Here is a 24,823-nt window from a genome sequence, read left to right on the forward strand (position 1 = left end):
TTCATTAATGATACATATGATTTCATAAAAAAATCACTAAATCTTATGGTCAAGATTAAAAATAAACATCTGTTTCTATTATTGCTTTCTACCTGATACCACTTAATCTCAATAATATTGTTTTGATAATTGATAAATATTTTCAATAATAATGATGATATTTTTATTTTAAATATACTGTAATAATAATAGTATTGTTCTGATAATTAATGAATATTTCCATTTTCACAAACTCTGAATAATAATATGGTGTATGTGAAACAGCTGCATCAAATTTATCTGAAAAACATCTGTTTAGAAAAAAACTTTCGCCCAGTTGAACGTACAACGCGATATAATGCTGTACTTTAATTGAAATTAACGCTAACTGATGAATTTCGGTTGCTCAGAAAATAAATTACAAGCGATAACGCCGAATTGACGTAAAAAACTTTTTAACAGGCCATTCACGGGGAATTAAATCTAACTAACAACGATTAGGATAGCTGTCTTCCAAAAAATTGGTTTTTGGTAAAAAAAAACTGCAGAATTCAAAGAATGAGCTAAATATATGAATGAGTTTCATCCGTTAATAAAATAAAAAAGAGCATTTAGCTGATATTAGCATTCCAAATTAGATTCTAATTTTTGAGGTTTGTTTTCGATCTTCTTTGTTCGCAGATAGCACGACACTGGCGACAGACAGAACATTTTTATGGTGCATGCGTAATGAAAACCGATAATGTCACCGCTTCAATAACATAACCTCACTTTTTTGCCATTTGTTTTGAATAATAATTCTAAAAACATCACTCTCGGATAAATTACAGTGTTGCTGGATTATGAAACCGTTAAAATCTTGGTTGGTTGACCGGTAAACTTAATCGGAATTAAAAACTAACCGATCTTTGTGGAACAGAAATGAATCTGTAAAACTAATGCTGATTTGTAAATCGGCGTTAACGTCCATATTTAACAGACATACGTGCAACTGGCCCATAGTTTTGAAACTTCGTTTTCCTGATGTTTAGGCCTACACGTGGCATGCATTATTAACTCTCCAGCTAGAACAGCTTTTTGAGACAAAGTGCTAAATAAACGTCTACAGTTTCATCAATGCTGTATCGGCAATATGAAAACGCATGCAGTTAATAAAGGTGTTGATATTATTTAACGTACATAAAGAAATTATTCTCTTCCATTTTTATTTCATGAAAATTTCAAAATTATTCGAGCCCTGATAGAATGAATGACTCACTGTACAGTCAGTCGAAAATTTTAATATCAGAATGAGGGGTATTTTGGCAAGCTGAGCAGCTATGAATACGTTGAATTGCTTTGAAAGTGTCTTCTTCTGCGATTGGGTGGGAATGAAATTTATCAATAAGTGGTATATCTAAGCTTGTAGCCTGCTCTTCAACATCATTGATATGATTACCAATGACAACTTCGTTGCGTTGGTTGGAGTGTGAAACGAAATGGTCATTTATATTGTCCAATGGTAAATCAATTTGGGGATTTGATTTCTGTTTGCCAAGCCCGAATTCTTCAAAGTTCCCTGCCAAAGTGATTGAGAGTCTTGTCTATTGTTTGTCATGAACGAATTCAAGTGCCTAATGTTTGAGTTCCGTAATTCCTGTTTGACTCTATTTCTAAGGCTCCTGAACTCTATCAAACTGTCCAAGTCGAATGTCTTTTTAAATTTTCTATGTGCTTTGTCTCTACGTCCCATCATCTTAAGTATGTCTTCAGTCATCAACGGTACTCGTCGTTTTCTATTGATCCTCCTTGTCACATAAGGTGCATGTTTGTCATACAAAGTCAAAGTCCAATTCTCGAAAGTCTTGACCATGTCATCAACTGAGGGTAACGCTTCAATTTGATGCCTGGCTTAGGTATCTTATGGGAAAGTACACAGTAGATCAAATCATGTCCAGAAATAGCTGGAACTGGGATTTGACCTGTTTGAACAACCTCGTTGGGATCACTAACATTGAGAAGGTCAATGAGTGTGTCTGATTCATTAGTATGATGAGTTGGATCGAGAGGTAAAATAGTCATGTTTAGGCATTGGAAAATTGTAGTCAGTTGAAAGTAGTCAAAGTTACGATTTGTCATGTTCAAGTCGGTGTTCATATCCCCCATAACTAGTATACGGTTATAACAAGGCATAAGAGAAAGCAAGGCATTTTCGAAATCTGTAAAATGACCTATTTTTGGTGGGCGATAACAGATACCAACGAGTAATTCATCAGAACTAGATAAGGATAATTCAAGTAGCATGAGCTCTGGTCTTGAACAATACTCCTGTTTAGATGGGATTGAAACTTTTTTTGATACCATCTTTCACATAAAGAGAGAGAGGGAGAGTGCGATAGGAAAGAGAGAGAGAAGAGGGAAAAAGTTAAAATATTTGAATTAACCTAGTCACAATAATCATAGAATTGAACAATCATTTTCCAATTTCAAAATTATAGTTTTGCTTTACCCATTATTTTATGACTATAAGTAGGCTATTATTTTTTATTGCAAAAAACAAGGAAGACTTCAGGCCTTACGCCCAGAACAGTAATCACTACTATTTACAATCACATTAAGAAAGTTACTAAGAGAAAGTTAGAAATACAGTACATGCAATTCATAGATAGCCTCAATAATACGCCTTCTAACCTCACTAATAGGACCATGCACATTAACATCATCACAAGCATAATTGAATAGTCTCAGAACTCTATTTAAGTGGAGAGTAGAAGTTATGTATGGTCCTTGACCTTTATACATGAAAGGTCCTTATTCTTCTCAGTCTTCTGAAATTGAACGTAGGTTTCTGGAAACCAATCCTTGAGAGGAGAGCGTGTAAATTAATATCATTTTCCAAACGTGACTCAACTAACAAACAATTATGAAAACCTGTCATGTCTAGTCCTCAAAGAGTTCATATTAAAAAAGGACCTTTGCCAGACTTTAAGATTGAGATTATCTTTGAGATCTTCCATCTACTTGAAAAGACTACATTTCTCAATGACAGGTCAAATAAATACTCCAACGGTCTTATTAAAAGTTCACTAAGCCGCTCTCCTGATGACAAATAATTTTGTCGGAGAAGGCTTAATTGTTGAAAGTTTTGCTAGGACATGAGGTCCGCCGATCTAATTGTGGTTAATAATGAAATCCAAATAATTATTATGACTATTTTTAGTATAATTATACTAATTATTTTTATAGTGGTTTGAGAGTCTTGAAATAAAAACATTGTTATAAGGTTGACTGACTGCTCTTAAAATGATAATGGAATGACTTCCCAAGTGAATGAATTATGAAAGGTCTCAAAGACAATCCCAATCTCCAAGTCTGGCAGGAGAGATGACATCATGAACTATGGACCAATAAGTATATTGTCTGTATTTGGTAGTAGAGTTTTTAAGAGGGCTCTTTATGATGAGATTCTGTTGTATTCACGTCCTATACTTTCTGGAAATCAGCATGGTTTTCTTCTTGAAAGATCAGCAATAAAAAATTTATTGGAATTCACAGTATCTGCCACCAATGTACTTGATGTCGGTGGAGAAATGCACGTAATCTATATTGATTTCAGTGGAGCGTTTGACCGTGATAATATAAGGGCGTTAGTTGAAAGTAAACTCTTTCAAATCCGTTAACTATCATAGGACTCTTATCTTATCAGCCTATTTACCTTTGGAAAAAATTACCATGCTACTAATCTGACTTTGATACCGCTAGATGAAACAAAACACTGTCAAAAAAAAGGTATCAGTACTAGATGTTGTTCATCCTTAAAATATCCATGACTAATATATATTTTTTCCAGTTCAAAATAGTAGCAGCAAACAAAGGCACAAACGGTCGTTACAATAATGTAGTTGATATTGAATTGGAAGCCTGTGATTTTATATATAATTTCGGCAGAAACATAGTGAAGAGCATAGATAAACACTGCAACATAACATACGAGTGCCCACACAAGAAGGTGAGTATTCACATGCCATTGAAAGAAATAAAATTTATCAGCATTGATTCTATTTGAAAAACGATGAAGAACGCTGAATGTCTAATTGCGAACCATCTGATTTCAATTTGCATTGCGATTCTGTGACATATTTTCCAGTGATAGAAGTTCTCCTTTGTACTATTATCAGACTATCTCAAAACAGTGTAACAGTTGTGATGAAACTTTTGAATAAATCTCATGAAAGGAGAGAATCAACCAGAAAAATTGTAATTACCCTTATAGAATGAAAGATCTGCTAAACGAATAGTTAGCGACCGAGCGATAAAACTTCCTTATCAACAGCTGAGTATCAGATAAGAGTACCGTTCTGTACTACACATTTTTTCAGAGAATTATTTAATAGAATTATAATTATTTCGCAAATTGAGTACGAATCGTTTATGAATTGCTCATTGAATTTTTTGGAGGTTACACTTTTGTTTACTATTGATCAGATGTTTTGTAGCAGCTCAAACACAGCTGACTGATTAAATATATTATATAATGTCATGCCAGGTTTTCATGCAAGCTATAATATTATTTCTAAAATTAAGAACTATTGATAAAGGACCAAGAATTTCGAATAGAAAAATAAAATGTATGTATTATTGTTGAAATTATTTATTATTACGAAATCGCATTATAATGTCAAGGATCATTGTAACTAACTAGGTCACAGCATGAATATTGTATTATTGATAAGAGCAGCAAAAATTAATTATAACAGTTCCGAACATAACAAGAATTGTATAGAAATATTAAATTATTAATTATTGATTCAACTGAACCACATGGTGAATGAATCTCTTTCGCAAGTCTAAGCCAATCATATGTCATAGAAATAGCACCAAAAGGGTGATCGTTTGAAAACATCATATGTTAATCTGTTATCAGACAACGAACCTGCCTTATCATATATGCTAGTGCATGTACACTGTATAGAGGGACTATGTCTAGAGAATTAAGCAATTTAAAAAAATATACAAATTAAGTTATTATTGTAATTAAAGGAATTATATTTTACTGCTTGCCACTGACGTCATGCCTACGTCATAATCATTCTACCAATGGCAAATTTTCATGCAAATTAATTACACAGAGATTCTCAGAGAAAAGGTTCTAGCCAGAAGGCTTAGAAGAAGACAGTGCACTGCTTCCCTTTTGAAATCCTCACCAGTAAGACCTTGTTAAAAGTTACCAAAGACCTATTTGTGAAATTTTGTTCGATTTTATATGTTTTATCTGTGAGCCAATATTTTAGGCTTATTTATTTGTTATTTGTAAAATTATTTCATCAATCGATGATTCGAGAATTTCAAGTTTAATTATTCCCTGTTTTAATTGGTGAAGGAGATATTTAATTAAAATCTCCACACGTGCTGAAACCGAAGCCTGGACCCGCCGCCGATCAAACGAATTTGATCTAAAGGAAAAACCACGACCGCCAAGGAGTTTCACGTGAGTTTTAAAATTTGGGGCCCCAATCTACGCTTCGAAATAAAATACAGTGCAGAAAATATAAAATTTTCTTTGTTAAATTAATGGCCACGCCGACAAGCGCTTATAACCATTAAGATCCTAGATTTTATTTGATATAGAATATTTATAAGAACTTGTAGTTGATTAGCTATCCTCCGCTGCCAGAACCACGACCCCGAGCATTTTTAAAATCTTTTATAATTTATTTTTTTCACTATTTTTTTTCAAAAAGCTGTTGAATTTATCAATCATATAATTCTGTTGAATCATGCATGGTATCATGCAAGCACGAGCAAACTTCTGATCATTTTATTAATGTTAAACTATTTTCAATCTGTAATTCATGCTTTATATCTGCACTGTCAAACTTTATATTTTATTATATTGTATTTCAATTTTGTCAATTCGTCTTCTGAGTTCGATTATTTCTTAAGCCTGTCAATTATTGTGTCTGACACGTTCTATATTATCAAGAACCGATCGAATACAATCATTGAAATAATTGAATTAAGCTGGATATTGGAGCAGATCTAAGTGGATGTAGTGTGTGGGGTCAGATCGAGATTACCTATTCTCTGTCCTTACCCGCTCATATATCAGCTTTTATCTGTTACCAACCTCGACTTAGGAGCGAATTCGTCAAATGTACAGCAGATGCAGCTGGAGATCATATAATTTCCTACAATAGAGCATAAAGCCCGACAAGACTCTGTTCTCGAAGTATATTCCGAACGATATCTGGTCCCAGTACCCTATCTTAATCCTTCGGAACTTATTAGAGACACAGTCCCGTAAATTATCTACATCGGGATTTTTGCTCGACCTGTATGACTTTATATGTTGTTTCATCACAGGTAATAGTTTTGAAATATACGTATTCGGTGTTTAGCAACCGCTACACTGCTGTTAAAAATTTTATCATTACACAATCTGTCATAAGAAGAATCAAGGGTGAGCGAGTGTTTATGCCTCCCGCGATTCAGACGATTGTATCGAATCTTGTAGTGAGTCAATCAGTCTGGTATTCAGTTAGCGTCCACGCATTTTCAAAATTTATAACCTCAATACTGGTGACTCAGTACAAGATTTATTATACGTGTATCGACCTATCCTTAGAGGCGAGAGTAACTCCCCCAGGAAAAGCTTTACACAGTGTAATAGACTATACAATACAAACTAATAGCTGTTGTACAGTTATGTGCTTGCTACTATCAAGCCCTTAATAGTAGGCTTTATAAACTTACCAGCCGTCAGGCTCGCAAGTAAACATATTTAGTACACAGTCCGTTTGATATTCTTTGGGATCTGAGTAAGTTTTGCTAAAGCCGGCTCCAGACATGTGTCATCCGGCAAGCAGCGAATGTTCGGCGTTCGGCGAACTATTCGTCTAGATATTTGACAATTTAGCCCAGTCAAATAGTCATTATAATGCGGCCCGACCATACAAAAATTAAGGTAATTGAATTTATTGTTTTAATCGGTCCATTTGGGTATTAGTAAGAGTAATCTATGGTTACTCTATGGTCACCAAAATTTCTTAAGGCATAATTTTGGCAGCATGAAAATAAAGAGATTTTGGTACTTTTTTCAGTTTTTTCACAATATCTCCAAAACCAATTGTTCAATCGATATTTTTGTTCCATTTTTTTTGAAGAGCATTCAATTCTCATACAATTTTCATTCCATAAATGTCTTTCTATCTCCAATAGGAAGCGAGTTATAGCTTGTTGAAAATTGTTAATTTTTTCCAAGTTTGCAAAAAATCGCTAAATTCATGTTTTTTTTCCATTTCACTTCTTATAAAGTGATATGTGGTATTTTTTGATCGTGATAAGAGTATTACTGAGTTGTCAATACAATCACTAATGATAGAGTTGGAACAGAAAAGGTATATTTTAGGGTGGTGATTTAATTTATGAGACTCATGATTTGGCGCTAACTTCTTTTGGGTGAATTCAGACCAACTGCTAATTGCTAAAAACGGTCATTGTTGGGAATAAAATGTGCACGTTATACAGTGTTATAGTGTGAAAATGATAAAGTATCCACTAGAGTAGATTTCATAAAAATAGTCCAGTTGAGGATGAAACAGCAGAGTGCCTCTTCAACACCCCTCCACCACCACCAAAAACACCAAACGACGTTAACAATTCATCAGGTTAAAATATCAAATATGAATGTACTTTTATTTATAATCAGCTGATTTGGCAACGTTGCATCAATTCTCACTGGACTATAAACTCACTTTTAGGTATATCTTAATAATACTTTCGATTCCAATACAATTTGGAAGCTACAGAAGATTTTAAAAATGGCGATTCAAGTTTTTACATTTTTTTCGTGATTTCACTGTTGATCAAGAGTTTCTAAAACGAGTCTGGTTCATCATAGAAACTCACGATTGATTCCAAATTGTAGATGAATTCATCATCTACGAGCTCAGTTGCCTAAAATCCATCTTGAATCACTTTCTCCTATCATAGAACTGCCAAAACCGTTGATATGAGAAAAATATATACAATTTCCGTATTTTTTCAACAATTAAAACTCACTTTAGCAACATTTTTTTTTTTCATGAATCTTTTACAGTAGATGAAAGGGAAAATTCTATTGTACATTTCAAGATCAAGTCATGATTTTTATAATAAGGGGTGTGCCGTGCTATGAATTTAGAAAGTTGATTCAGAATTTAGAATTTAGAAGCACACAATAAAACTTAATAAAAGGGATGCTTCATAAACATACTCAGTGCTAGAGAACGGGAATCCAGAAATGACAAAAGAGACAACGAAATAGAGAGAAGATATCAAATATATTGTCGCCTCTTACAGTTAAATTCAATAGTTAATAAAAAAAAATCAAGTTGCATCATGAAAACCGAAAATAGAATTACCAAATTTAGAAAGTTATCTCTCATATAGCTAATTCGATAATAGCCTAGCCTGTCTGTTTCACATTGAAAACGTCTTAGATTGAATCATGAGAAACTTAAAGGACTCTTATTTCAGAAAGAAGAATTGAAAGTTATCATAGATATTTCTCAGAAGTTAATCATAAATAACAATAAATATTTCAAAAGAAAGATCAACATAAAATTCAGAAAACTCTTAGAACATTCAGAACACACTTGAAAACTTTTGAAACACTGTCAAAATATTATCAAATATCAATAATCCCCAATAATATATTTTCTGTATCTTTATATTATGAAAGCTGCAGAGACAAATATTCCTAAAGTATCACATCACGGAATTCTACATGGGAAGACTATTCAAAAAATATGTGACATCAAAATAAATTAAGAAAAGACTGGGGTCCTTGAAGCTTCAATCGATTCTTCACATCTTCAATAATTTAAAAATATCAGAAATGAACCTCTAAACATCTTATATGCTTGTTCTTATAAAGTAATTCAGTATATTACAAAAAATATAAATTCAATAAAAACTGGAATTCCCAGCTGGATCCTTACAGAGAAAATATGGCCACATATTTCGAAGTAAAGATACAACCGAAAGTCTATTACTCAAACCAAACTAATAAAATTTGTAATCTATCAATCCCCAAGTCCCACATCTCAAAGTTATGATTTAACGAAAAAAGAGTCTAATTCAGCACGTTTTAATTGATCAAATGGTTCACGCTTTCCCCCTTTCTGAAAGTCCATAGTCACTGAAACCCATTCTGCCACATCTGGGATTCCTGGGACGTTTGTTTAATTTTGGAAAGAGTTGTTACCTCAAAGCTGTTTCGTCAATTTGAATATAAGCTCGGTGATTGAGCTCTACACGTTCAGATGGGACAGGGAGACTGCAAACCCCGAGAAGGCTTGGCTTCTAGGACCGCCATCAGTTCAAAGGCATCTCAGCGGTTCCAAGACACGTTCACGAGACATTCATGGACCCGTACATTGATGGACCCATACATTGATGGACCCGTACATTGACCGCTGTTAGAATAAAAAATAAACTAGGATAATACAAATTAACTTAACTTCAGTTATATTATAAAAATCAACATTATCTAGGTTCTTCCTAAATATCTTTCGAGTATTGTTGTTAGTTTGTTCAGTCTCTTTAAATTATATGATAGGTGTCTTCTTCCTAATCAAAATTACCAAAATACAATACTGAAATAATTACTGATATGATCCATAACAAAGTACTACAAACATCAGGAAATACAGCCATTTGAATTTAGGTTAATAGCTTCCTCATCGGGAATAATATCAAACAAAATATCTTGATCCCTACTTATAGGTACTCTACATTTCTACAAGAGCATGTACCCTTCATTTTCTTCCATCACTCATCAGTTAGAATTACCATTACCATCTTCCAATAAATATACTAAATAAATCTATGACGATACATTTACACTTAATGTATCTATCACAATAAATTTAATACTTTGATGGAAGCTTTCATCCATACTAATTTCCTTAATTATATTATAAATCTATGACGTACCTTTGTAGTGGTAATTGGAGGAAAATCTCCATCATGAAGTGACAAATTTGATATCCTCTCTTCTTGATCAAAGCATTTACTGAGGCGGAAAAAACTAAAACATGCTATTGGAACAGATGGTTCCAGAGCCAAATACTAACAAGCCTAAAGTTGGCATAAGAGCCATGATTAACACAAAATACTGAGACTACATTATTCAGTTCTGCTAGCAGCAATGGACAGACGCTGAATGAAGCCCACGGTACACTTGTCTTGTCGATCGGCCTCACTAGATAGGAACCTAACCAACGTTAACTGTGATTGGCAGTTACTATTTTCTTGAAAATATTCATCAGAATTTCCACCAATAGAATGAGATGGTACAACTATAATTCAAGATAAATTCTCCCACCAAGTGACAGCTATTTTCCAAATTCCTAACCAAAAAAGGCATGATTGATAATCAATCGGACACAAATTCCTTGCCTTATAAGGTCATGAACCAGGCTGATGCTCCAGGAAAATCGTTGATTTTCCCAGTACCATATTTCTACGCACACACCAACAACTTCGACACTACACAACACAGAAAATCAAAGCAGCAAAATACATTTTTATAACAGGCTGACTTCTCATGATAATTTGCATAATCCTCATCATTCTTCATTGGAACAATGAACATTGTTACAGGGGTTACCGAGATTCATACCTTTGAATATAGAAATGGACCATTTTTTGGGTATTGGAATATGGACTGAACTACACTCAACAAAACATTTTCCATTTTTCGACAATCAGAGATTGGAATAAACAAAATGGGGAATCTTACTTTGCAGAACATTTGATAACAAATAATCAAAAGTTCACAGTTAAGGAGAATGTTGAATTTCTGCGTGTTAATAACAAAGGCAGATCTTTGAATATTCTAGAGGCTTTAGAAATAACAAGAGTAATTAAGGAAAATTCCCAGTATAGTTTAAATGACCAGATTCATTTCAACCAATACAACACTACGAATTCAGTTTTATCATGAAATTGTAAGCATACATTAGCCAATAGTTTTTCCATTTACATATTTGTTTTATTATCTTTCACACTTGTTTTCTTGGTTCTTATTTTGTACCGAAAGTAAATTTTATTATCATGGCGATTCTGTCGCTTAAGCCGCCATTTTGTCACACCGTTGAGTGGGAGGAGACTGTCTAGCTAGGCCAATGACAGGCGTTCATGCCCTCGACCAATAGCAGTACTCGCCTACTAGTATAAATTCTGCTGCTCTTGTATTTAGTTTTAGTTTATCAGAGATTGACAATGGTGTAATAACTGAAACCGGTCTCTCTAATTATCAATAAATCAGTGGTTTTTTGACAATTTCTTAGTCTTTTTCATTCAATATGGATAATAACCACAATATCAACTTCTCAACTAACTTTTATCAACCACAATATCAACCAACTTTTACTATGGTGAATATAACTTCATACTCTTGAAATTCGATTTTTCGGGGGACAACATTCTATTTTTCACCCTGTGAATGTATATAGAGTGATCAGAAACCAAATATTATTGGCACAATGTTGTAGAATATTATAAAATCTTCAAAATGACATCCAGTTGAAGGCTAAAAGTCCACCTTCTATGGCTGGAGCGTCATTGGAAAAAGAGAAAAAAGTACTAGTCCAGTCATACTATATACATTGGTGCATGCAATTTATATTGTAGTTCTGATTTTCTAATATATTATTTGGGTTCATAAGAGAAGTCCAGAACCAATTTCTTCATGCAAAATTTCCTTGTGCTAGATACAGAGTGGCCCAAAAACCTCGTATTTTCGGCTCATTTTCCAGTTTTCAGCTATTTCTGCCAAATCTCGTAATCGGACAGAAAAATATGCTGTTGCCTTTCTTCTAGATTATAAAATATGGAATAAAATGAGATCATTCGGAACTCTCCATCTCCAATAAGTACTGAGTTATTATTTTTCAGAAATGAGTGGAATTTTTTTTTTATTCAACGATAGATTGCTATCTAGTCTAGGGACTAATGAGCAACTTTTTGTATTTTATCCCCAGCTCTTCTCTCTTCTTAACATGGACCTTCCAGCGAAGCTTTGCATCTAAAGTCATACCTAGGTACCTGACATCATTGGCAAATGGTACTTTTTGATTGTTTATGGTTATTGGTATGGGTTGAGCCCTCTTGTTGGTGAAATTGATATGAACTGATTTTGCTTCATTGAGTTAAATTTTCCATTTTGTTGTCCAGTCGCCAATTTTTCCGAGAGATCTTTGAAGTTTTGCTGTGGCACTTTCAATCTTGTCATCTATAGCTAATATTGCTGTCGTCGACAAATGTTGCTATTGTATTATTCTCGAGACATGGTAGATCACTTGTAAACAGAAGATAGAGAATCGGCCCCAAAACACTCCCTTTTGGCACTCCTGCTTTTATTCCTCCCAGTCCAGAATAAGCATATTCATTGTTCACTCTGAAGTATCGTCCAGTTAAATATGAATGTAAGATGTCTGTGAATTGCTTTGGAAGTAACTTTTTCAACTTATTGATTAGTCCTTCATGCCAGACTCTATCAAAAGCTTGACTCACATCCAGAAATGCTGCAGAACAAACTTTTCTCTCTTCCAACGACCTTTCTATTATATTTACAATTCTGTGTACCTGATCAATTAATTGTTGAATGTTTTTATTTCTTAACTTTTTTATTTCTTTCTCTACTTCATCCAGTGTTACATGTCTAAACTCTTCGCTCTCCTGAATAAAATCCTTTTCAATTTCTAGCTCATCATGATTGTGTGGTTGAAATGTGTTTACCAGATGATCAGCAAATGCTTGAACTTTTTCTGTATTGCTTCTAGCCCATGAGCCATCCTGTTTCCTAATTGGTGGTGCATGCTGAATGGGTCTTTTCAATTTCCTGGCTGCCTTCCAGAGAGAGTAGTCGGTGCTTTCATCTCCTGTTAGATTTCTGAGATAATGATTGATTGATTCATTCTTGATTTGTTGGATTTCTCTTCTGAGCTGTTGAGTTAAATTATTAAGTTGCCTTTTATCTTGTGAAGTTCTTGTTTGCTGCCATTTTTTCCTAGCTCTCCTTTTTTCAGCTATCATTTCCCTCACTTCTGTTGGGTAGCTATTTCCTACAGTTCCTTCTTCTTCTTAGTTGTGAGGTATTCCACCAGACTGCCTGTTGCACGTCAATGACAAATTTTTCCAGTTCTCCATCAAGCTGTTCCATGCTTCTCAATGGTACACTTGGATTATTTTTTCTTCCAGCATCTGTTGAAATCCTTCCCAGTCTGTATGGGTATTAACAATCCCTGGCCATTCATTTTGTTTTTGTCTTATAGTTTCACTCAGCTGTAGAAGAATTGGAGAATGGTCAGGATCAAGGTCGAAACTTTCCTCAATACTCAAGTAGTTGAAACTCACATTTTTAATTAAGAAGAAATCTATCATGTCTGGAATTCTTTGCATATCTGAGGGCCAGTAGGTTGGTTTTCCGGAAGAAATGGCCTCACAACTGTACTCCATAATAGCCTTATAGAGCTCTCTGACATTCGTGGTTGTTAAACGTGACCCCCAAAAAACGTGTTTTGTATTAAAATCACCTCCAAGAATGAATTTTGTACCAAATATCTCAAATAAAGCTATGTATTCTCCTTTTCGTATGGAATGTCTGGGTGGGCAGTAGATAGCAGCCACAACTAACTTATAAGTTCTTGTTTGAACAGCTACACTAGTTAATTGCACTCTTTTTGACTCATATTTAATTTCTTCATGATGTTGAATACTATCCTTGATGATAACAGCACTTCCACCTCACGCCAAATTACTGGGATGTATAGCATGATAAGTCTTATATCCTCTGATTCTAATGTAAGATTGTTTAGTGAAATGAGTTTCTGAAACTAATTAAATATCTATCTTTTCTAAATTTAAAACTGCTTCTAATTCTTGTTGCCGAGTAAGGAGTCCATTAGCATTCCATTCAACTATTCTAAGTATATTCAGCATTACAATTCAGAAGAACAATTTTTATCCAACTTCTCAAAACGGCTTTGAAGATAGAAGATACTTTTTTCTTGCTTGTCCAACTTATGTAAAATGAGCTTCAGCACCTGATTAATATCTCCCTCCATATTATCGAACTGACAGCTATTCGAATTAGAGCCTTTGTTTCCTACCACAGTCTGTGCAAATGTTCTTCTACTCAGAGTAGGCACACGAATTTCTACCTGCTTAGTATATTTATCTCCAAGTTCTGTAGTTGGATTTTGACTGATTGAGCTCTTGGGAGTGTTTGTCTTCCTTTTTTGAGCCGCATTTCTGATTTTCTGCAATAGCTACAGTACACCCTCTGTAACTTGCAGGGTGAGCTTCTCCGCAATGGACACATTTTGGTGGGACATCATTGGATTTTTGGCAGTCCCTACTTAGATGCCTTGATCCACATTTCACGCATCTTGGTTCCATGTTACATTAACGTTGGGTGTGACCGTAAGCCTGGCAACGCTTGCATTGGGTTATCAGCTTTGTCTTCCTTATATTTTCAATTTCCACCTTACATCCTAGAACCGTTTTCAATTCAAATATTTTTTTGATATCTTCCTCGCAGCTAAAGGATACCAGGAACATGTCCAATGGTTCCTTAGTATTCCATTTGAGTTTATTCACCACTTCCAGGACTTTATAGCCTTGATTCTTCAAATCATCAAGTATGGTATCTGGACTACATGGATGATGTAGTTTCTTTACCATCACACTGATGGGTCGAGAATGTTTATTTTTGTATGAATGCCACTTATAGCCAGTATCAACCAATTTTTTCGTCACGTTTCTATAAGTAAGCTCAAAAGCCTCGTATTTCCGACTCATTTTCCAGTTTTCAGCTATTTCTGCCAAATCTCGTAATCGGACAGAGACATTTTTTCTTGCCTTTGAAATTCTGAATAAAATGAGATCATTCGGAACCCTCTATCTCTGATGAGTACTGAGTTATGATTTTTCAAAAATTAGTGAAATTTGAAGAAAAAAAAGATTTTGATGAATTCAAGGTTTTGATCAACAATATCTTCCGATTGCTACCATTCAGATGTATGATTCAAAATCCCTCTGAGAGAATTTTTGTGCTCTACAATCCGAGATCAGGTATAGCGCTTATCTCATATAGATTTCCATGTACACCTGACAACAATGCTCCTTGTATCGTGAAAAACACCTAATTTTCAGCTTCAACCTCCATCACCAACTACATTGTCCTCACATTGATATTTCGCACATAGACATAAGCTTATGAGATCACGTTCTATGAGAATCACCCGTTAGATTCCATTCCAGTATTTCCTAGTGGAAAGGCGTTAAGGACACCTCAAGGATCAAAATTTTAAACACTTTTAACTTTTGACACAATGCTCAGATTTAATCGTACTACACTTCACTATTCTCGGCTCGTCAAGGCGGTTCAAAATCATGCATCATAAGTCACATTCGGTCGAAAAATTGGAAATTTATTGTTGAGTGTACTTAAGCCCATATTCCAATACACAAAAAATGAACAATTTTTTTATCAAAGCTATGTATCTCGGTAACCCCTTATTATAAAAACCATTACTTGATCTTAAAATGTAGAATAGAATTTTAAGAAGCAGGAGAACTCATTCTTTGACGTACAGCGCATGAAGATATATCGTTCCGTAGTTGAAAAAACGCTCTAAATTCTATAGATTTCAAATTTCTCTGTATATCTTGCACAAAAAAACTTATAATGGAATGAAGTTTGAACAAATTTGGGAAAAACATTTTTTGGGCTTTTTAAGGTTATAACTGAAAAAAGATGCGTTTAAGAGGAAAATTTTATAGAACAAAAATTGTAGAGGAAGATTTTAAAAATATTTTCGTCTAAAAAAACGGTGGAATATCTTGAACGGTTATTGAAATACAAGCGATATAGCTGGAAATTTTGGCGGCCATCTTGTTTCTGAGGTGTTTGCCTGTGATTTCGACTTCTCATCATCACGATCCTTATCATGGTAGACCTAAAGAAGAAATTGAGACATCTTCCACGGTTGTTACTCAAAAATGACCACGGAATGACATTTGCGCCCGGACTAGTATCTTGTTTGCCGCCATCTTGTTTTTTTCATGATGACAAACATTTTTGAGATTGCCATCATGGATAATCTCTTCCTACACATCATTATAAAGAGATTGATAACATTCCCAAGTCTTTACCTTCAAGGAGTCATGATATACACGGTTTTCTAAATGTTGGGATTGGCATTTCGTGGGAAAAAACGTGTTTTCCGCTGCAATCAGTACTTTTTACTCTTTTTCCGATGACGCTGTAAAATAAGGACTTACAGCCTCTAACCAGATGTCATTTTGAAGCTTTGGAAATATTCTACAACACTGTTTCATTAGTACTAGTATTTGTCTACTGCCAATACATATACAGAGTGAAAAGTGAAATATTGTCCCCTGAAAAATGCATGTTTCATGTTTTTGAAGTTGAATAAATAATGTAAAGAGTGGACGAAATGAGATGATTCTCTCGAACATAATGGTTTTGTTAATTCCTAATACTTTGGTGGTAAAAGCAATCCGATACCTCTCACAATAACTGAATAACAAGCTATATAAAAATTTCTTTCATTCATGACCGCCATCTTGTATTTTTTAATGATGTCGAATACTTTCGTTGTTTCCATCATCAATATTCTTATTCGTCTTGTTGTAACGAAGAGATTGAGATCTTTTGCAAGTCTCTATCTTGAAGTAGTCATAAAAAAATTGATTTTATAGTTCTAGCTTGTTACCTCATGCGTATGGAAAAACGCACCAGAAGTCATGCAGGGGTTTCTTTGGAGGGCGCTGGAGAACTCATTCTCCGACGTACAGCGCATGAAGATATATCGTTCCAAAGTTGAAAAATCGCTTTAAATTTTATTGATTTCAAATTTCTCTGTATCTCTTGCACGAAAAAACTTATAATGGAATGAAGTTTGAACAAATTTGGGAAAAAAAATTTTGGGCTTTTTAACGTTATAACTGAAAAAATATGCGTTTAAGAGGAAAATTTTATGGAACAAAAATTGTAGAGGAAGATTTTAAATATATTTTCGTCTCAAAAACGGTGGAATATCTTGAACGGTTATTGAAATACAAGCTATATAGCAAAACCCTGGAAATTTTGGCGGCCATCTTGTTTCTGAGGTGTTTGCCTGTGATTTCGACGTCTCATCATCACGATCCTTATTATGGTAGACCTAAAGAAGGAATTGAGACATCTTCCACGGCTGTTACTCAAAAATGACCACGGAATGACATTTGCGCCCGGACTAGTAGAGGAAAATGAGAAAATTCGAATAAAACATGGGAATGCATAGATGATTTATTAACAGATAGAAATTACTGAGAAATTGAATTTTATTCAAATGCTAATGAATTAATGAATATTAATAATTAGCAGAAGTCTTCGGGGTGATCTACAGCATTCAATTTGGATTTTTGTTTAACAATAATCATTGATTTATTGAATACTAAACGTAAAACAGGTATGCTTAATATAGATTCGGGAAGTTTAAAGCATCATTTTGCCCACATGGGGCAATTGTATGCAAATGAATTAATAAAATTAGCCCTGAGAGACAACATATCCATTTTGACTCTTTTTTACAATTACATCAAATAACTCTTTCTATCTACACAATACAGACGAAGATGAAATATTCCAAAACCTAAATTCCTTAGAAATTAGTTCTGCCCCCGATATGAACACCCTTAGTACTTCTTGTCTCAAAACCATTTCCTCTTTTAGGTGAAACCTATCTCAATTGGGGCATGGGACGGTCAAGCGAGAACAATACAACACTGTGAGACCCTTGGGCAGGTAGATTTAGCACATTTTCGACCCTTGTGCAGTGAAGCATATGCCCCAATCCTGTTATGTTTAGTAACGTTATTTGACACTTTTAGACAGCATTTAGAATTTAGAATTTTGCAATCTCCAATTTTTCTTAGAATTTAGGAAAAAAATCTCGATTTTCTTAGAATTTAGAAATCCATCTACTAATTTGCGATAATGATAGCTTAAATATGTTCCTGTCCAAAAATGAAAAAAAGATAATGTTAACAATAGATCCTTATCTAAGGTGGAAAAGTCATATTGACAACATGTGTAAAAAAGTAAAAAACTGAGATTTCTTATTTACAAATTTCATCAAATCAAACAACCAAATAATCTAAGAATAACAAAGCTAATCTACTACTCATATGGTCAATCTGTATTGCAGTATGGCATTCCGGCTTGTGGGGATATACATTAAAAAAAATATATTATCCAAAAACACCTTATTTAAACTATTTTAGGTGAACCTCATCTTCATCCAACTAATTATTACTTTCCTTGCCCTATTACCATAGGTAAGGAAAGTATTGCTTTCCGAAAAAAATTAAAGTACCCCAATTTCTAAATTTCTATACGTTTCAAGGTCCCCTGAGTCCAAAAAAGAGGTTTTTGGGTATTGGTCTGTATGTGTGTGTGTGTGTGTGTGTGTGTGTGTGTGTGTGTGTGTGTGTGTGGTGTGTGTGTGTGTGTGTGTGTGTTAAGCTGCGTACACATATTCGCGCTTCCAACCCGCACCGAGCACACTCCTCCCTCGTACCGCCCTCGTACCGCCCTCGTACCACCATCGAACTACATTCGCTCCGCCCACGCACCCATCATGAACGTTACGGAAGATGTTAGATCTTCTCGCGTTCCCCGGTCGAACCACTGTTGCTCGCCGGTCGATCATCAATCGCTCTGCTGGAGTAACATTCGGTTGCGGAGCAGAGCGAAAGTCTGTACGCACCTTATGAGTGTATGTGCGTCTGTGTACACGATATCTCATTTCCCAATTAACGGAATGACTTAAAATTTGGAACGTAAGGCCCTTATAATAAAAGCGAAAATGCTGTCAAAAACAGGGTTTTCGCGATTTTCTTGAAAACGGCTCCAACGATTTTGATTAAAGTTATACCTGGAATAGTCATCGATAAGCTCTATCAACTGCCACAAGTCCCATATCTGTAAAAATTTCAGCATGAGAATCTCTACAACTAATGTTCAGTAACATTTTCACCTAAAATTAAAAATAAGCTCGTAATTCGAGAAAATGTGATTATCCAATTGTGAACTGTTGGCAACTTTTGATTCTATTAAATGATCCACTATGAAGAGATAGCACACCTCGTGTGTCTTCAGCGTTTTTGCCCTGTCACCAGCTGGATTAAATTTTTGAATAGTAGACTTGAGATGCACTGGAGCACTAGCGTCAGGTGATCAATTTCCATAACGGCAAGGAATGTTGTGTGAGTGCGCCACACCAGATTTTTTATTCAACGAGTTTGAAGTGTTAACAGTCCGTCAATTATATACTTTATTGAAAACCTCTTAATTTTCATTAGAAATAATAAAGATACCATTCTATTCCATGAATCAAACCTCAATTTATGGCCTTCCAGAAATAGGTTTGAAAAAAATAAGAATGGATCCTAATGTTTGCCGGAGACAATACTTTTACCTAGCTAATAAATTACTAATTAGAATTCCAGATTACCTTACGGAGCATATTAATTGGAATTTGTTTTCATCCTATACTATTAAACGAGCAATTTCTGTTCATATGTCTTTATGTATATATATATATATATATATTATATATATATATATATATATATATGTATGTGTGTATGTGACCGGATCTTGGAAACGGCTTTAATGATTCTCACGAAATTTGGAACAAAGGAAGTTTATGATATGAAAATTCGATTGCACTAGGTCTCAACCCTGGGATAACTCGCTGAAGGACATTAAAAGGATAGATACGTCCTTGGATAACAGCTGGAAATTTTGTCGTCTGTCGATACCATAATGGAATTGAGTGAACAAGTGCATGTGTGGGATCATTCAGCTGATCTCACGAGAAGAAAAATTCAGCAAAAACTTATTTTCGTTCATTTCTTTTTTTAGAGAACATGTTTACTTCATAAAGTCCAAAATACTAACAAAATGCTGTTAGTGTAGAATAGTACATATTAAAATGAGAAATATTTTAGCAAACATAGTATATCATTCTAAATCGAATTCATAGTATATCTATTTGTAATTTATGATGTGTTTGTTTTTTGAAGTGTGAATAATTTTTTTATTTCGATGAGTGATAGTAGCTTAACTTGGATTCTGATTTGGACTGTAGTATGAATTCGGAAAGGGACAGTTTTCGGCAAAAGCCTGTTGTGCCTCCTCATATAACTGTGAACATAATTGTACGACTGAGAAAATAAATGAATAAATATAAACTATAAATTCAATCTTTCATTATACATTTTCTATGCTTTTAAACTCTAGAGCGAAGCTCGGTCCCCCAATATTTGCTTAAAAGAAGAACTATTGAATTGACAATTACCAGTAAAATCTAAGACATACTTTTTGAGTGACTCTTATCCTTGTTTCAATATTATGTTTGCCATCTCTCTTTTTCCTCTCTTTCTTCTTTCATTTTTTCTCTCCTCTTTCCTTCAACCTTATTCCACTTATTCATCATCTTCCATTATGATTAGATTATATAAATTTCTTATTCAATCTCTTGTAATTTATCAATGACTCATATTGAATTGTTTTAGCAACTCTCACCTGCACAAAGGATTTTCTTTGCAGGTGATTGGTTTCTCATATTTTTACTGGAAGTTTTGTTTTTTTTTCATTGTTATTGTATTGAAGAACCAATGAAATAATTTTGATTTAGAAAAATAATATTATAGCCCAATATTATTGACTGACCATTTCCAATTCCTCTCCACCAGCAAACTTCTTCAAATACCTCCAAATGGTTTATCAATACAACTCCCACTATCTGGTCTTTCTCCCCAATTCCACCCACCTTTGTTCCAATTCCAACATCAGATTTCACTCCAGTTTCTTGAAATTTTTCATGAACAGTACACTCTATCTGACAACTCCCATCTCGGTCAACTTATGTCTTTTGGCAAACTGATTAATCTTCACAATGATCCTTCCCTATCCAATGTTTGTGATGGAATCCTCAAAAATCAGATTGTGCTCTAGAGAAAAACAGAAACTCTCACCTTGAAAAACTTTCTTCCCTGTACAAATCCCACTTCCAAAATAGCCTGCTTCTTCAAATGCATCATTCCAACATTGCCAACCCACCCTCATCAGTGACAAACCCAGCCTTTCCTCACTCTTGAACCTACCTCCACCCTGCCATATTCCGCCCTCCTCACCCAAACGTTTGCCCCAACAATCTACATCTGCTTCAATCCATCAAGGAAACGTTGAAAATCCCACTGTCCTCCACCTATCCTCAAGAAGCCTTTCACCTACATATCAATCAGTCCTCAACAAGGGTCTCTCTTTTGCCCTAACTCCAAAACTTAATGCCATAAGCCTTCTCTCTGATACTGTTTACGTCACTAGATATCTCAGGTGGCAAGTATACTTCAGTGGCAACAGCAATTCTGATCCTTCTTGCCCTCCCCCCTCGACTACTTCTGACCAAATCATCAAAAAGTTTGCCCCAAAATTCAATCGTGAACCCAAGTCTCTCCCAGTCAACCACCCTGTTGAAATTTTCTGCAATTTACTCCTAAACAAAGTTAGTTCTAAAAAATTCATTGAATCCCTCACTCCAACCATCAACCTCACACCCCAAAAGTTCAAATCCATCAAAGACCTTCGCTCTGACTCCAGTATTTTCATCACCAAATCTGACAAAAGCTCAACTGTAGTCTTAATGAACACCACAGATTACATCAATGAAGCCAACCGGCAACTCACCAATCCTGAACAGTATCAACCCTTGCCTTCTGACCCTGCTCCACAAATCCAAAATAAAGTCTTCAAATTTCTGATGCAATACGGTCCATCTGAAGGCCTCTCGGACTCAGACATCAACATCATTCCGCCAGACTCTCCCAACACACCACACTTCTATCTTCTTCCAAAAATTCATAAAGAAGGCAATTCTGGTTGTCCCATTGCTTCAAGCATAAATAGCCCAACTGAACGATTCTCTGCCCTTGTTGATTTCCACCTCTAACCCATTGTTGCCTCCTTACCCACTCATATCAGAGACTCCTTCCACTTCATAGATATCCTGAGAAACACAACCCTTCCAACTGACCAACAACTCCTTCTTGTTACTATTGATGTAGCTTACCTCTACTCTTCCATCCCCCATTCTGAAGGCTTTAAATCCCGTGAGCATTTCCTTTCCTCACGACTCACACCCACCACCCTTTAACCTCCTTTCTAGTGAACCTTGCCAAACTGGTGCTCACAAGCAATGCCTTCAGGTTTGAAGATGAACATTATCTTCAAACCCAGGGTACAGCGATGGGCACCAGGATGGCACCATCCTATGCAAACCTATCCATGGGCCTCCTTGAACAAGATTTCCTTTCCAAACAAACCCTATCACCCCTGATATGGCTCCGTTTCATTGACGACATATTCCTCATATGGCCTCATGGACATGATACCCTCTCCAACTTCCTCAATCAACTCAACTCCAACTACTCTGTCTCCTCCACCTGGAATATTTCTGATTCCTCCATCAACTTCCCGGATGTCAATGTAATCCTTTCCAACTCCAATACTTTACTCCAATACTCCTTATCCACTAATACTTTCATCAAATCCACCCACACACAACAGTTCCTACACTTTGAGAGTTGCCATCCCTACCACATCAAAACATCCCTCGCACGTTCCCTCTCAATCCGAGGCCAAAAAATTTGCAGTGATCCCCACCATCTTGACCAGTACCTTGAAAAGCTCCACCAATCTCTCCTGAAATGTAACTATCCTGAAAGGTTGTTACAGGAACAAATCTACTCCAAAACTGGCACTAATTCAACCACAAAAAATCCCAAATCCCACAAACTCCAAAGCTCTGTACCACCTACTTCCCTGGAATTGAAAACCTCAAACCTGTCCTTAAAGATCTGTTCCATGTCGTCTCCTCCAATCCCTCTACCAAACAACTTTTCCAGCAACCACCCACCCTCATTTATAAGCAACCTCCCAACCTCAAGAAAATTCTCAGTAAGAACAAATCACTCACCTCTGATGAAATCCCAACTCCACCTCGTACCCTACCTTGCAAACGCCCTCGAACTAAAACCTGTCCTATCACTGATTCTTCCATCTCCTTTACCAGTCCTATCACCAACTACACCCACCAAATCCATCAATCCAGTAATTGCATCTCTAAAAATTGCATGTACCTCCTTTCCTGCAACTTCTGTCCTGCCTTCTACATAGGTGAAACCACCACTGCCCTAGACCTCCGGATCAACAATCACAGGGATTCCTTTAAAAATAATACTTCACTACCCATCCCTACCATGGCTCTGAGCACAACACGAACTTTGACCAATGCTTCAAAGTCAAAGTCCTTGCCACCCTCCCTCCCACAGCCCCCTCCATAGATGTCAAGACGAAAGAATTGGCTTTTATTTGGGTGCTTGGAGCTGCTTCCAGTCCTGGTCTCAACAGACAGCAATAGTATCATAGCTACCAACTGTTTAATTAAATTGGAATAAATTTCATCATATCATAATAAATTTCACAGCTATCAAATAATATATTAAATGTTCAATAATATGAAAAATAAATTTCATTCTCTAATTTTGAATCCCCTCTCTCCTATCAATTCATAAGCTACACCTTTCCTTATTCATAACTCACTCAAATATTAAATATCCCGTTTGTAACCGCCCCCTAAATACCCCATAATGTCCCCTGAATCTGTACCTTTTTTCTCTCCATCCGTCTGCACCGCTTAATCTGTGGTCTCTGCTGCTACAATTGAGTCTCCGTGCGTACTCTGTGGTCGACCGTTGGATTCAAAACTGCAGTCTGCTCGGTTGAGGAAGGAAACTCAGTCTCTGAAAATTTCCCCCATTTCTAATGTAAGTTTTAAGTGTTTTCAATCAATTTATATCTTGTGTCTCCTGTTTTAATTCATATTACAAACTTTAAAGTGTCTTTTGTTATGTGCTATATAAGCACATATATAAAATATATAAGCACATTCATTTAAAATATGAATTGAAACAGGATACACACAACACGGATATGTAAAAACACTTAAAAACTTACGTTTAATGAAAAGTTTCGGGAGCTGGGCCCCCTTTGTCAATCAAACAGATATATATATATATATATATATTTCTGTCTTAATCTTGTCATAACTAAACTGATCTATTTGTCAACAGTTTACTTGTGAGATGAAAAATTGGGTTGTCAACTACGATTTCGTCAACGTACCTGCTCTTCCATATGGCGAGTATAGACTTGATGGTTCACTTCTCAAGCTTGATCAATATAACAGAAGAGAGCTGATATCTTGTGCCCGATTTTATGGGTTTGTCACTCCAAAAAAACCTCAATTTCAAAAGAAGACGTCAAGCAGAAACAATACGAAGACATATTGATATTGTTGTCTAGATTCAGAAATTAAATTGAGTGTATGCATTATTTTCACTTAGCCTTATCCACATTCAAGTATCAAGATGAGGAATTAAATTGGGATTGAATTGAATTGAATAATTCCTTTTCCTCTAATTTCTTTTCCTTTTCTATTACCTTTATTAGAATTGAATTACCTTTATCAAGGGCTAATTCGAGACTCTAGGTCCTCTCTGCCTTGAGAAAGAGAGAAACTCTACGGAGAGAGACTAGAAACAATTAAAGAGTGAGTGAGTGGAAGTGAGTGGGAGTGAATAGAATAGAATAGAATGACTGCCTGGGAGGGCGAAGTTAGGGCGCAGTCAGCTCTCTCTTACACTTAATCCTCCAATACAATACAAAATTATAATTTAA

General features: G+C 35.3%; 1 protein-coding gene across 1 annotated transcript in view; it reads left to right on the forward strand.

Annotated features, from left to right (window-relative positions):
* Window positions 1-24,500, forward strand: part of LOC120351162 — a 48,017-nt gene extending 23,517 nt beyond the window's left edge. Inside the window, exons 3-4 of the mRNA XM_039427427.1 lie at window positions 3,809-3,967; window positions 24,217-24,500. Coding sequence (XP_039283361.1) covers window positions 3,809-3,967; window positions 24,217-24,435 — 378 coding nt within the window. The 3' untranslated portion in view covers window positions 24,436-24,500. The remainder of the gene's footprint in view (window positions 1-3,808; window positions 3,968-24,216) is intronic.
* Window positions 24,501-24,823: the final 323 nt, after the last annotated feature.

Source organism: Nilaparvata lugens, chromosome 4 (assembly GCF_014356525.2).
Source record: "Nilaparvata lugens isolate BPH chromosome 4, ASM1435652v1, whole genome shotgun sequence".
NCBI lineage: Eukaryota > Metazoa > Arthropoda > Insecta > Hemiptera > Delphacidae > Nilaparvata > Nilaparvata lugens.